This window comes from Choristoneura fumiferana, chromosome 8, assembly GCF_025370935.1.
Source record: "Choristoneura fumiferana chromosome 8, NRCan_CFum_1, whole genome shotgun sequence".
Lineage (NCBI taxonomy): Eukaryota > Metazoa > Arthropoda > Insecta > Lepidoptera > Tortricidae > Choristoneura > Choristoneura fumiferana.
The window spans coordinates 15,641,633-15,654,869 of NC_133479.1; the positions used below are offsets into that span (position 1 = coordinate 15,641,633).

Genomic DNA, 13,237 nt, shown 5'->3' on the forward strand with positions numbered 1-13,237 from the left:
TGTACCCGTATTAGATCATGACGATTTTAGCGCGCTATTTGTATAGCCGATTATCTAGACTCATTTGTATTAGCGTTATCATGACGATTTTAGCGCGCTATTTGTATAGCGTTAAGGTTCAAAATTGATTATCTAGACAGACGAAGACTGCGCATACAAGCACAAGAACACTAATTAAAACCGTGACAAGTCCTGTCTATATTCGGTGATGTAAAATCGCAAACTACACAAAGCATTATTTCTATGACCGACTGACCGTAGACAACCTTTGTTAATGTTTTAAGTCGGTCGAATAAAAACAAAAGTTGCAATACTAGTTTTTCGAGATAGACGGGTCGAAGCGGAGTGTCCGAATGACCGCCGCGGGTCCCGCGTGCAAATTTGACCTCGAATTTAAATAAAAACGAAACTTTCGATGCCCTACAATAACTTGATTATTTGCCTGTGCACTCACACCTGTTGCGTTGACCCTATGGTCACATACACCACACTATGTTGACATATGCATTTGGCTTTCGAAAGTTGCAAGAAAGGTTCAGATATTTTTTTATTCCGTGAGGTGCAAACAGAAATAAAAGATATTGTAACGAACAGGAACGAAATTGAAAACCAGGTTAGGTTGCCCTACTCGTAAACCTACGGCAAATTGTCGCTCCCCTACTTCCTGCAATGCCTGATCTTGGAGTGAATTAGTATACAAAAATCCAGTTCGATGATCCCAACTTTTAAGAACCGTGCATATACATTTTTTGCGAGGTGCCGTACATTTTCCAGTTTTAAGATTTGCGAGTTTTGCCAAAATTTTGTTACTTTAGCTCCGGGCATACTCGGCCTATTGGGAAGTCCACCCCTAGTTTTGAAAATCAACGTTCATTTTGTTTTCTTTCTGTTATTTTTTATATAACAGATATACAAAGCAAAGAATACCATTAGCAACTTATAGGTACAACCAAGCTTCAATTAGTAGGTATTGTATTGTCAATAAAAAAACTATCAATCTCACTAAAAAAAATATTAGGCATGCTAGGAACAAATAGAGAGCACGATTAAAATGAAATTAAAATGTAATGGGTAACCTTTGTGGGATAGGTCCATAGTTCAACTCGCTCCTCGTGTTGCGTAACGAACCTGCAGCTCACAATCGAATATCAGAGGCTTGAGCAACGCCATTTAATACTATCCATAATGCTCGTAGATATGTCATTCACTTGACCAACACAACACGCGGTTTTCAACATCACGATGTTCAATAAGCACATAATATTTTGATTAAATCTTTAACTTCACTGAGATATCAAGAGCATACTTACGAGTAGATGAGGTTTTGAAATTTAACTTTTCCAAGAAATTAAGAGACTGGCATAAAAATTCTTATATGGAGTTTTCTTAAGAGTTACTTGATTAGCAACTACTAACTTTGGAATCAGCTTGCAGTGCAAGTATTTTCGAACCGGTGCAACTTGGGGTTCTTCAAAAAACGAATCTAATCTTTTCTCAAAGGGCGCGCAATGCATCTATGATTCGACTTATGTTATGGGTGTCCATGGGCGGCGATGATGCTTTCCATCAGATAACCTGCCTGCTTGTTTTCCCACTATTATATAAAAGCGCATGTATTAACCGGCAGATTCTATAGAATCAAGACGTTGCGTCGCGACGTTGTTGTATTGGGCGAAGTCATTTGCTATGTGACATGTATGCGTATGCGACGAACGAATTGATCCATCGACGAATATACCTTATCATTCATAGTGGCTGATACTGCTTCACATAGGCACTTCTAATACTGCTTCATAACAGTCTCGTGCTAATGAACCAGTCTTGGCACCTAAATATCAATCATTGTCCTTAAAAGGTTTCAACTGTAAGCCGAACGTTACAAATTGTCCGACGCGACAGTTTCGTTTTCAAATAACCGCTCTGACGTACTGCGCATCGAGAAGAACTGCTGATGGCGTGAGGCCAATAACCCGATTCGGGAGATTAAGTATCGAAAAAAGGCAGTGGTTTTCAACCTGGGGGAATTATCCTTAAAGGGGTGAAACTGAGTGACCCGCAAGAGTTCACATTATGTTTTGTGTACAAAAGAGGATAGGCGACTTAGAATCAATACGTTGACTCTTTATTTTTATGAAAGTAAATTGTTTATTTTTTAGTTTTCGGAGTACCTAAAGGTCGTCAAAGGTTGGATACCTCTGACGTGCAGCAGCGGCGGGAATTGAAATTGCGGTGGCTCTGCCCCCGTGCAGAATCACTTTTCAACAAACTTGTCGTGCGCTCAACTATCTGTCCCTTTCGCATGTTTATCTTTTGCAAAAGACAGCAGTATAATTCGTTCTCTTGTTGGAAGGATTCAAAAGCGTCTGGCCCGTGCCTCGCAGCGGGCAAAAAGTCGTCGACCCGCCCGTCTGCCGCGAATGATAATTATTAAAAGGGCGCGATGCCGATGGCAACTCTCGCCTCATCTCGGCACTCCACCTGCCTTCGCTCGCAATTATATTTGCATGGATGACTTTGTGTAATTATTTTCAAGGTATAAAAGTTATAAAAATGTACGAAGATTTTGATTTCAAGATTTGTTAGTTGATTGCGTAGGTAACCTGCAGAATTGAAGCAGATAAATATATATTCAATTCATCATTAATTTTTACAGCAGTTACTAATTGAATTACAGAAAATCACTAGATAAAAATGGACGATACACTACGTCAGTCATAATCATACATGTATTAATATTTTATATTAAAGATGAAGTGAATCAATTTCTCGAGTGGCCTTTTTATTTCTCATATTATTTTTAAATTGATCTCGTTCTTCCAAGTAACCACTTGTCCCAATTACGAAACAGACTGAAAGGGCGTGAGGTTGAACTTGGTTAAACACTTTTAATAAAAACCGTTTATTTATAAAAGGGCACCAATTTGAGCTGTTATGATTTATGATAGTTATTAGTTCTATTAAGTAACAAGTCCCTAGTAAGGGTAGATATAAATAGTCGAGCAACGCTTTGCAGACCGGTGGCGCAATAGTACGTGCAAACAAACGAGAATAGAACGAAACGGCATGCAGAAATATAGTTTTTGCTGCTTTTGCTTACTAATACGAGTTTGTATTATGTTCTTCTTAAATAGCAATTTACGGTCTATAATAAGCTTAATATAAGTTTTAAACCTATACGGCATATTAAATTATTATAACCCTCGTTTTACTGCACACATGAGCACAGGTAAAAACCCCATAAAAGCGAATGAAGAAATAGCTGAAGTGTAATCATCCAATTCCAGTTTTCATTTCTATTTACAGAAATATGGTGTTTTTCCATATAGCTTTACAACGAGGTTGAAACTGGATGGCAGAGCTATTATGTAAAGTCGTTTATTTGTAGGCCGTCCGTATCTCACATTAAAAACCTGGTTTTATAGGACATATAGGACAAATTATAATATAAATCGAATAGAGGATTTATAATGTTTGTACCTATACCTTTATATTTTTAAAGTTATATTTTTTCTCCTTTTCAGGTGAGACCCTGTTGTGCTCGTGATGTCGCGATCAGACGAGAGCGTGAGATAGCCGAGCACGGGCTCCGCAAGGCGCAGCATGGGTGCTAACATGGGCAAGAACTCGAGCCTGCTCGACGCGCTGCCTTCCGCGCAAGGCACGCTGCATGTCGTCATGCTAGGCCTCGACTCCGCCGGCAAGACCACTGCGCTCTACCGGCTAAAATTCGACCAGTATCTTAACACGGTACCCACAATCGGCTTTAACTGCGAAAAAGTGAAAGGCACCATAGGAAGATCCAAAGGCGTTAATTTCCTCGTCTGGGACGTCGGGGGTCAGGAAAAACTTCGGCCTCTTTGGAAGTCGTACACACGATGCACGGACGGCATCATATTCGTGTTGGACTCCGTCGACGTCGAGCGCATGGAAGAAGCTAAAATGGAGCTGATACGAACAGCGAAGTCGCCAGATAACACGGGAGTCCCGATTCTCGTACTGGCGAATAAGCAAGACCTACCGGGAGCGAAGGAGCCGCGTGAACTGGAGAAATTACTAGGGCTGCATGAGCTGGTGGCGTCGCCACACGGCTCACGGGACGCGCACGCCTGGCACGTGCAGCCGGCGTGCGCCATCACGGGCGAAGGTTTGCACGAAGGCCTCGACGCGCTTTACGAGATGATCCTCAAGCGAAGAAAACTTGCTAAGCTGCACAAGAAACGCGTCAGATAAACGGCGCGCGTCCACACTGCGGCTAAATTATCCACCTTGTCATGCACAACGTGAAGACCAAGGATAGTAAAATAACGCATAGAAGAATAGTTTAAAACAAATTGAAAGGCTACGCGTGCACGCGTGTACAATTTAGGATCACTGACAATCTTTCCAAATATGGAACTGTTGGACTGGCTTTATTTGCGTACTCGGCTTCTATGCGTTGTTACTGTTAGTGTGAAGTATTATAAAATGCTCATCGCGTAGATGTTTTCTAAAGTGTCAGATAAAACACCAAATGTTGTTTTTTACTGTAGATATAAACGTCTTATGAAAATATTCCATCACAATGTTGCTCAATTATATTGAACATTTTGAAGGGAACGAATATTTTGATAAAACTACTTTAACTACTAGTCATTTTCTTTTGAAAATAGCTAGGCGGAGATAACAAACGAATATAATTTTATTGACTCTCAGAATGGCATGGTTTTACAACCGGACCCAGAATTCTTAGATAGCTCATGAACACGCTGCACACTTAATAGTGCCGAGTAATGAGATTAAACCGAACGTAGTCAACCAAAAACTTTCAAATCATGCACTCGCACTTGTGTATCATTTCATATTGTAAACTCGCAAAAACAGTCCTAGATAAAAAAAAACAAAGGTCTGTCAAGGAATAGTCGCAAATTCCAACTTTGTAGCCAGATGCGCTAGGATATGACAATAAAGAGTAAAAACTAAATAAGGGTGCCGCTTTCTTCGTAACTATACATTTTTATCCTGAATTGTTTAAAAATGGTAGCATATCCATATTATGTATTAAAAAATCGTACCCGTAGCATGGGCTTTATACTCAATATTGCCGTACTCTAGCACTTTCAATTTAAGCTATTGCCCTGCATACTAACCTACACTTTATAGATTCAAACACTACGTATGCTACAAACCTTAACCTATAAAACATCGATGTATAGAACTCGTAGAATTTCTGAAAACTTTCACTGTTTTTCAGTCACCATCCATAGATCCTGTTTTAGTAGTACAGCTCGGCCACATAAAGTAGCATTTTAGAACATAGATAATAATTTTCATTAAAATGTGATGTTGGTGTAATTGTTGAGGCTTTTAATGTTTCTGTGTCGAGAGTCATCTCTATGTACATATTGTGTAAATAAACGAATTCGGTAAAATAATATAACGAAATTTACATGAGTAGTTAAGAATTGTGTTGCAAATTAATTAATGTTTGCGTATTTAGTTTAAAGTACCTAAAGTCAGCAATAGAAGTAGCTCTACTATGCTCGCATTTTAATGACGATAGAGACTTGAGTTAGTCCTTTTGAACTTTACTTCTACTGCTGATTTTTTAACACGGACATTAACTGTTGAACTTTTATAAAACGTTGTCATAATGAAGCATCAACAATTAACGACCATGTTTATAAATTATTGGTAATTAAGGCATGGCATGTTTGTAATCTCGTTAGGTACAACATCCAAAATCAGACAAGACGAAGTTCGTTAAGTGCTCTTTGTCTGTTTTAAAGAACCCATCAACACTTTTAATGCGTTCAATTATTCCTACTTGATTAAATTATCTGCCATTTAAATGATTAAAGTATAACTAGATACAAGTATGCTCTCCCTTCTCCCTTAGTTCTTCTAAGAGAAAAAACTTTGAATCCTTACTTAAATCCAACGATTATCGTAATTAGTTTTATTGAATAACATTTAACTTACTTTTGTGAAAGCGAGAGAGGAGCGCCTACCAATATTATGAATAAAATTTATATAGTCAGCGTCAGAAATTTCAACTCTCTTTTGTTTTTATTGAATAAGCATAATTGATAGTCTCGTGTAATAATTATAAAGTAGAGCCTTATAAAGGTATGCCCAACGAATGGCTTTGGGCAAACAGTACACAATATATACAGAGTCCCTTTGTGTACGGAATCCTAAAAATTGCAAAGCTATTTTTGACGCTGACTATACTACACTCGAGTGAAAGCTTTAATCATTTAACATCACAAAAAAATTCTCAAGCCTTATTAAGCTTTGAGTAAATCCTATTTTAAATTTTATTTTAATGTTATTTACTCATAAATGTTAACATAGAATTAACTAGATCCTATGGACTGTATGGATATATAATGTAAAGCTTTTACCAAGTTTATTTAGTCATCATTGTAAATATGTAAATTCCAAGTAGTTATTCGTCAATACCATGAAACCAAACATTTTTATGAGTAGGAAATGTACATTTTGTTATTTAAAAATGATTTGTTTTATTATATCTACCTACATTAATACATATTCATTAATGTAATTTGTTTGATGGTGGAATTAATAGGTAAGATAGACGTTTTTCATATTGATTCCCCGTAAATAAAAAGTTTTCAATAAAACCACTTGTATTATTAATTGCAAGGCACTGGAAATTAAATAAGTGGTTATTTTTTAAGTTTCGCCTTCCGGTTTGCTCTGTTTACGCATAGCTAGGCTTTGTAAGTAGTCAGCTGGATTCTCTCTCTCCGTCCAATCTGTGAAGAGAGTCAAGTACTCTTGCTCGGCTTCCGTCAGAGACGCGCGAGTGGTTTCAACCACTGCTCTGCTTGACACGCGGTTGCCTTTGCTATATCTAGTCGGCAAACTACTTGGTTTTACCGATGTACCGGTTAAAGGTAATAAATCAGAATTAAAATCGGATAAAGGCAAACAAGTACGCAACAGTTCCTTCTCTAGACGATTAAAGAGCCGCAGTTCCCTAGCCGCCAACTTCGCTCTTTTCATCTTGCGCTTTTCTAACTCAATCTGATACTTTATAGCTTTCTTGATGTCACTGCTATGAATATCGTCCAAACGTTTCGAATAATCCAGATAACACGATTCCAAAGTTTTAGCCATTGCCGTTATATTCAAATTCATCGGTTTTTCACCAAGTACTTTTTCGTAGCAGTAATCTAAATGTAAATTCATTTTCAATACATCCAGAGCCCCGACACTGTCATAGAACATTCCATTAATAATTCTGTGAAATTTCTCTTCCAAGTAGTTACATCTCGTAAAACAATCCTCTAGATTGAGTTCAAAGTCTTTGATTGATTTGACAACTGAATAACTGCTTTGCTGAATCAAAGTTTTCAGTGTATTGAGTTTCTTCTTGAGAATTTTTGTATACGGTGTACTGTAAGTAACGTGCGCCAGATAATGTAGCTGCTGCTGTTCTGCCGATTCTAATAGATGCATCAAATCCTGCGGCCGCTCAAAGTAAAGCACCGGGCTGATCGGGTTTCGAAGAATTTCATGTTGCAACTTTTCAAATATCACCACGAAGGGATCTTCATCGCTCGTATTTCCTAAATCGAATCCCTTTTTTTCTATTTCGATTGATCTCGCGAAATCCCTATGGCTTAATCTCCAAGTCGGTGGTGACAGATAGTATAGAAATCTGCCATACTTCTGCTGCACGCTGTATCTGTAGTCTAAACCAATTAGTCTGGATATTATGGCGAACTTGTCATTCGCAAGATTCTGTAGCTCCGTTACCTTTGCGTCGAGTTTTTTCTTTAATTCTTCCCATTCGTTTAAAAAAGCCATAGACTTTAGGTAATCCTCTGATATAAATTTATCAAAGTATTGTGCTTGATCCTTACATTTTTTTACAGTGTTTTCGTACGCTTCTGCCTCTTTTCTTATGTTGGATTGTATTCTCAAAATGCAATCATTCCTGGTACTTACCTCATATCTTATTCTAAAAACAGCATCTAAAATTGGTTTTAATGACTTAAAGAGTGGAACACCATGTTTTAACGGTCGACCATCTACAGATTTAAAGAATTTTCTATCGATATCTGTTATTCCACGTATATCGTCAATAGGACCTTCGACGTACAAACGTTTACGCAGATCGGTATAACCAATTTTATATTTTTCTTTAATGCGAATTGATAATCGAGTTTTATGTCTCTCGCTTTCTTGCCGTTTAGAGAACAATCTGTATGGTAAAAGCAGTAGCTCATTATGTAACTTATTTACCTTCAAAGGTTTTTCCCCGGGTAAAGAATATTTTTTCAGTGAAACTTCAGACGGCTTCCTTATTGCACCCACTCCAGATTGAAGGTTCGGTTTTGGATTTAAAGACTCCACCGACTTTTTGGCTGAAATTCGAATTTTTGGAATGCTAATAATAAAAGGACGAGCTTCGTCTTCCATTTTTCTTAATTTATAACGGAATCGCAAATAAAGTTAAGCCATCGAGATGATCAATAAATTTAGGTTACCTACTTAATTTGTCTATATAATGCATAAGGACATTTAAAATAAAGTAGGTAATCTATATGGTTGTGAGAAATTTATTTTAAACAGAAAATACTGTCTTAAATTGAGTACTTATAAAATTACATCAACAAGGTTTAAATAGTAGCATCAGTTTATCATTTACATTAATTCATAATAGATTTGCGGGGTACCCATTCGAAAGCTGGCTTAACATATTTATAATATTCTTTTAAATAGGGGGTAGGATCCATTCCTTCGCACCAATCTGTAAATAACATTAGTCCCTCCCGTTCTTCTTGTGATATCTTTTTAAAGGTTTTGATAGTTCTTTCGTCGTCTCCTTCTTTTTTCTTCTCAGCCTGGGCAAGAGCTAGTCTACTTTTTTTATCCAAGAACTTTTTAAGCACTGGCCTCTTGTAACGCGCAGGAGGTAAAAATGCTTTATTCATGGCGTTTGTCATTTCTCTAAAAGCTCTCAATTCTCTCTCAGCTTTGTACGCATCTCTCATCATCTTTAAGTCTTGAGCAAAGAAGTCGTTTCGAGCTTGATTTACAATTTTGAAATCTAAGGAATCTAATCTTAAGTTATAATCTTCATACATCACTTCCAATATCTTCATAGGATCTTGTATACTTTGATGGCCTTCCTCGCATTTACCAATCACCTCTTCATAAACAAATTCCACGCATATTTTCAATTGTAGCGTGTTATGACTAGCTACAGATTCGTAAAAAGATTCATTTAATATACGATAAAATTTCTCTTGTAGATGTCTTTCGTTGTACTCCTCCCTTTCAATTTCGCGGTTTATAGTATCAATATAATATTGAAAGTAATCAAACTCCACTTTTGTGGCTAGTTTAAGCTGCTTAATACGGTCTTTCAACATATTAAACGGAGCACCAGTTTTGGCCAGGTGTATCAAATACTCTCTACTTTGCAATTCCATTGTGTAAAATAAGTCCAGCATCTGATCTGGCTTTTTGAAGTACATGCACGGGGGAAGGGGATCTTTGAGCTCTATTTTAGCAAGTTCAATCATCCGATCAATATCCAAAGTTTCCACTAAATCATTATCAGTCGCAAATTCACCTGACTCGAATTGGATCGATTGAACAATATGTTTAAGATTTTCATCATACTTTTGTCTCCACGCCAGAGGAGCCACAAATATTAAATAACTACGATATATTTTTAAAATGCCTCTTATCGCGTCCAGCTTGAATATAATATTGTTTAACAAAGATATTGCGGATACGTAGCTTAAGAATTCTGAATTTTTTACAACAAGTTCAGCGTTTGCTTTTTCAGCCCTGGCAATTTTAGCACATGCCTTTTTATAGTCTTCAGTAAGAAACTTTTGAAAATTTTTAATATGTAGTTTCAAATTTTCCACAATTACGTCATGTTCTTTTGATTCTTCCGCCAAAGATTGGTCAATTTTCATGACCAAATCTCTACGATAGCCAATTTGCTGGCGAATCATAGCAAAGTTTCTAATATTGTTAAGGTAAACTTTGATGTCGTCATGACTTCGCAGGGGACGTCCTTCAATCACAGAATAAAACTCAGGGTGGATTTCTACAACAGCTCTGACATCATCGGGAGGTTCTTCTATAAAAAGTCTTTGGGAAATGTCTCTCGTAGCCGCAATCTTCAGGTTGTCTTTCATGTGTAATGGCAAAGATAATCGCTTCCTGCTATAATTTTTCTCTACCCGATCACTGTACTTTATGTAGCTCAGTAATTTTTCTGTTTTTGGAACGCGGAAAGGTTGACTGGCCTTCGTCTTCGTTTTGTCGGACTTCAGCGTATGTTTCCTATTAGCGAAATAATATTGCGTGTTCGGTAGATAACGGCGCCTAAATACTACGTCTAAAGTTTTGATGGGTACCATTGGCTTACGTTCCTTCTTTAAGCAAGACATTGTGTATATTTATAATCTAAACTATAATATTTAAATAAAATATGTATAAATTCGTTTTCAGAAATAAATTAAATGAAACAAGTAAGCTCTTCAAATGTCAAAGTGATTGAAACATAACAATCATTTAAAACTTCTTCTTTTGCTCGTCTTAGTCATAGACTATCCTCCTTGTTGGCTCGTAGGAAGATTTTAATCTTCTGTTTAATTTATCGACATCCTTGAGTAATTTAGCTGCTTCTTTGGCCTGCTTCATATTCTTTGTTTCATTTTGATATGTCTCATGCTCCACAGCCTTTACCAGTTCTAAGTCATAAGCTGATAAATCTAACATCAAATTATCAAACTCATTTTCGAGGGCCCTGGTCATTTGCACGGAGTTAAGTCTGGTGTCATTTGGGGCAATGAGCTGTTCATAGGCGTATTCTACGTAGTTAAATATTTGAAGTGCTGTCTCAGAAGACACTAAGTATTTTAACTTGTCGGCCAAAATTCGGTAGAATATTTCTTTAACTTCAACTTCACGGTTTTCATTACTTGCTATTATTGTCTCGATTCCTTCGATCTAAAAGAAAATAACGTAACATTTTAAACCATAATTTAAGATAGGTTCTCAAAAAAGTGCCAATTTCATTTTACACTCCGATTCGTAAAAAAAAATTGCGGGCAGGTAGGGTAAATGATACTGAGCTTAATTAATATAATATTCCTAAAATGTCCCAAATAATTTGTACGGAAATGTTCCTTTTTGTTACCAAAATTGTATGATATGTGGTAACACAAAAGAATTATTTGGGACATTTTGGGAATCTATATTAGGTAATTAAGCTCACTATCATTTTCCCTACCTGCCTGCATTTTTTTTTACGAACTGGAGTGTAAAATGAAGTTGGCATTTTTTTTTTTGAGAAATGCTCAGATAGTAGTTTATATCCATACTAATATTATAAATGAGAGTGTGTGTGTTTGTATATTTGTCCGTTTTTCACGTCGAAACGGAGCGACGGATCGACGTGATTTTTGGCATAGAGATAGTTTATGGGCCAGAGAGTGACCTATACTACTTTTTATCCAGGAAAAATGTACAATTCCCGAGGGAACAGCGCAGGATAACCGAATTCCACGCGGGCAAAAGCTAGTAAACTTATAAATAGCGGCTGTTAATAATAGTAGTGAAATTGTTCGAATACACATAATACTAGAAAACTAACAGATATATCAACACACAACTGCAATGTCTATTTGAACACTGTTCCTTTTGAACTCCTGCGTTCAGTGACTGGCTGCCTAACGAGTTTTACCTACTTGCAGTGAAGTTACTGGACCAAGAATATCTACGTAGTTATAAGAGCCAACCTTATATTATCATCATCGCAGCCTATATACGTCCAAATACTGGACAAAGGCCAGGAAGTTCGATAACTCAGAAATGCGAGCCCGGGTTGGAATTGAACCCATGATCCATTTTAGGTTTATAAATTATATCTAATGTAATATGGAGGTCAAGGGGAGGCCTTTGCCCAGCAGTGGGACACTATACAGGCTATTTAAAAAAAAAGTAAATTTTCGGGGTTTAAATAAAAACTTGTTTTTAGTCATATAATACCTATCATTAATTGTGTATCATATAAATGTATTGTCATCAATACTGCGTGTGCGTTCAGTTTTTCACATAAGTACGTGCTATCAACTATTGAGGAGTTCCCTCCTGCGGAGACGACCCTGACCGGACCACCGAACTTCCAATACCAGGTTATTGTATTGTCAGCGGACTTATGTAAGTAGGTATGCCAAATTTATTATAGCCACTGGAAGTGGATACAATTTGACTTCTAAGATTTAATAACAGACAACGTAGCAGACAACAGGTGAAACTGAACAAAACTTTGTAGTTACCTTTTTTTGAATGAAATCCAATTCTTGTCTCAAAGATTCCTTAAATAAATCTCTAGCTTTTAGCAATTTGTTTTTTTCGGCATTTAGTTCTTCCGTCGCAAGTAAATAATTCAAATTCTGACGCTCTAACAAATCAAACATTTCTGACAACTGCTCGGGAGTTTCAAAATACAACTTGGGGGCTGAAAGTTGACTCAACCGCTCGGTAACTAAATCCTTATTTACAGGGACGAAGATGTTTGAATCTATTGTAATGATTTCAGAATGTTTTTTCCCCAATTCAACATTATTACCTTCCTGCCATAAAATTGGTGAAACCGTGTGAAGGAAGTTCTCGAAAGACAACAATATCAATAAAGTCTCGTCTATATACTGGAGCTTTGACCTCAGTGTTGCCATCTCATAGTTAGCCTGTTTGTGTTCTTCGGTCTGGTTAACTAAATCCTTAGCCAATGAGTCAGATTTTTGCATTATTGCGATAGTTTTGTTGTTGTCGTCAGCTAAAAACTTATCGAAACTGTGCTGGTACTCATCAAAATGCGTAGATGCTGTTTCGTAGATACTTCTTTCCGTTTCAATTTCCCTATCAATTCTTAAAATTTCGTCGACTAGGTATCCACGTAACGTCCTTTTCAGAGCCACATTCTTTATATCCTCCTTATATTTGTTCATGGAAGTACTCGGTCGTATTTTTCTACCTTCGACAAGTGAGAAGTAATCAGGATCAACATCGAGAATAGTTTTAACTTCACGACTAGACTCATTTTTTTCAATCGGCGGTAGCTTTATGCCGAACACTGCTTTGCTTGATTGCTTTCGTATAAGCTTCTTATTTTCAGGTTTGTCCATGTTTACTTTCATAAGCCGTAAACAGCGCTCAGAAGGAAATAAACAATCGATATTGCTATAGTTACGAATTC

At 37.0% G+C, this 13,237-nt stretch overlaps 4 protein-coding genes across 4 annotated transcripts in view; 1 reads left to right on the top strand and 3 right to left on the bottom strand.

The window, feature by feature from the left end:
* Nucleotides 1-4,637, top strand: part of Arl4 (ADP ribosylation factor-like 4) — a 66,047-nt gene extending 61,410 nt beyond the window's left edge. Inside the window, exon 3 of the mRNA XM_074091433.1 lies at nucleotides 3,522-4,637. Within this exon, the coding sequence (XP_073947534.1) occupies nucleotides 3,601-4,230 (630 nt within the window). The 5' untranslated portion in view covers nucleotides 3,522-3,600 and the 3' untranslated portion in view covers nucleotides 4,231-4,637. The remainder of the gene's footprint in view (nucleotides 1-3,521) is intronic.
* Nucleotides 4,638-6,371: 1,734 nt separating this feature from the next.
* Nucleotides 6,372-8,535, bottom strand: LOC141430633 (uncharacterized). The gene has a single exon (XM_074091431.1). The coding sequence runs from the start codon at nucleotides 8,428-8,430 to the stop codon at nucleotides 6,676-6,678; it is 1,755 nt and encodes a 584-aa protein (XP_073947532.1). The 5' UTR covers nucleotides 8,431-8,535; the 3' UTR covers nucleotides 6,372-6,675.
* Nucleotides 8,536-8,554: 19 nt separating this feature from the next.
* On the bottom strand, nucleotides 8,555-10,514 carry LOC141430631 (uncharacterized). Its single transcript, XM_074091430.1, has one exon. It carries the CDS (start codon nucleotides 10,422-10,424, stop codon nucleotides 8,661-8,663), a length of 1,764 nt encoding a protein of 587 aa, XP_073947531.1. The 5' UTR covers nucleotides 10,425-10,514; the 3' UTR covers nucleotides 8,555-8,660.
* Nucleotides 10,515-10,567: 53 nt separating this feature from the next.
* LOC141430634 (uncharacterized) lies at nucleotides 10,568-13,166 on the bottom strand. The gene is made up of 2 exons (XM_074091432.1): nucleotides 12,318-13,166; nucleotides 10,568-10,986 (listed from the first exon to the last, which is right to left on the bottom strand). Exons 1-2 carry the CDS (start codon nucleotides 13,164-13,166, stop codon nucleotides 10,573-10,575), a joined length of 1,263 nt encoding a protein of 420 aa, XP_073947533.1. The 3' UTR covers nucleotides 10,568-10,572.
* Nucleotides 13,167-13,237: the final 71 nt, after the last annotated feature.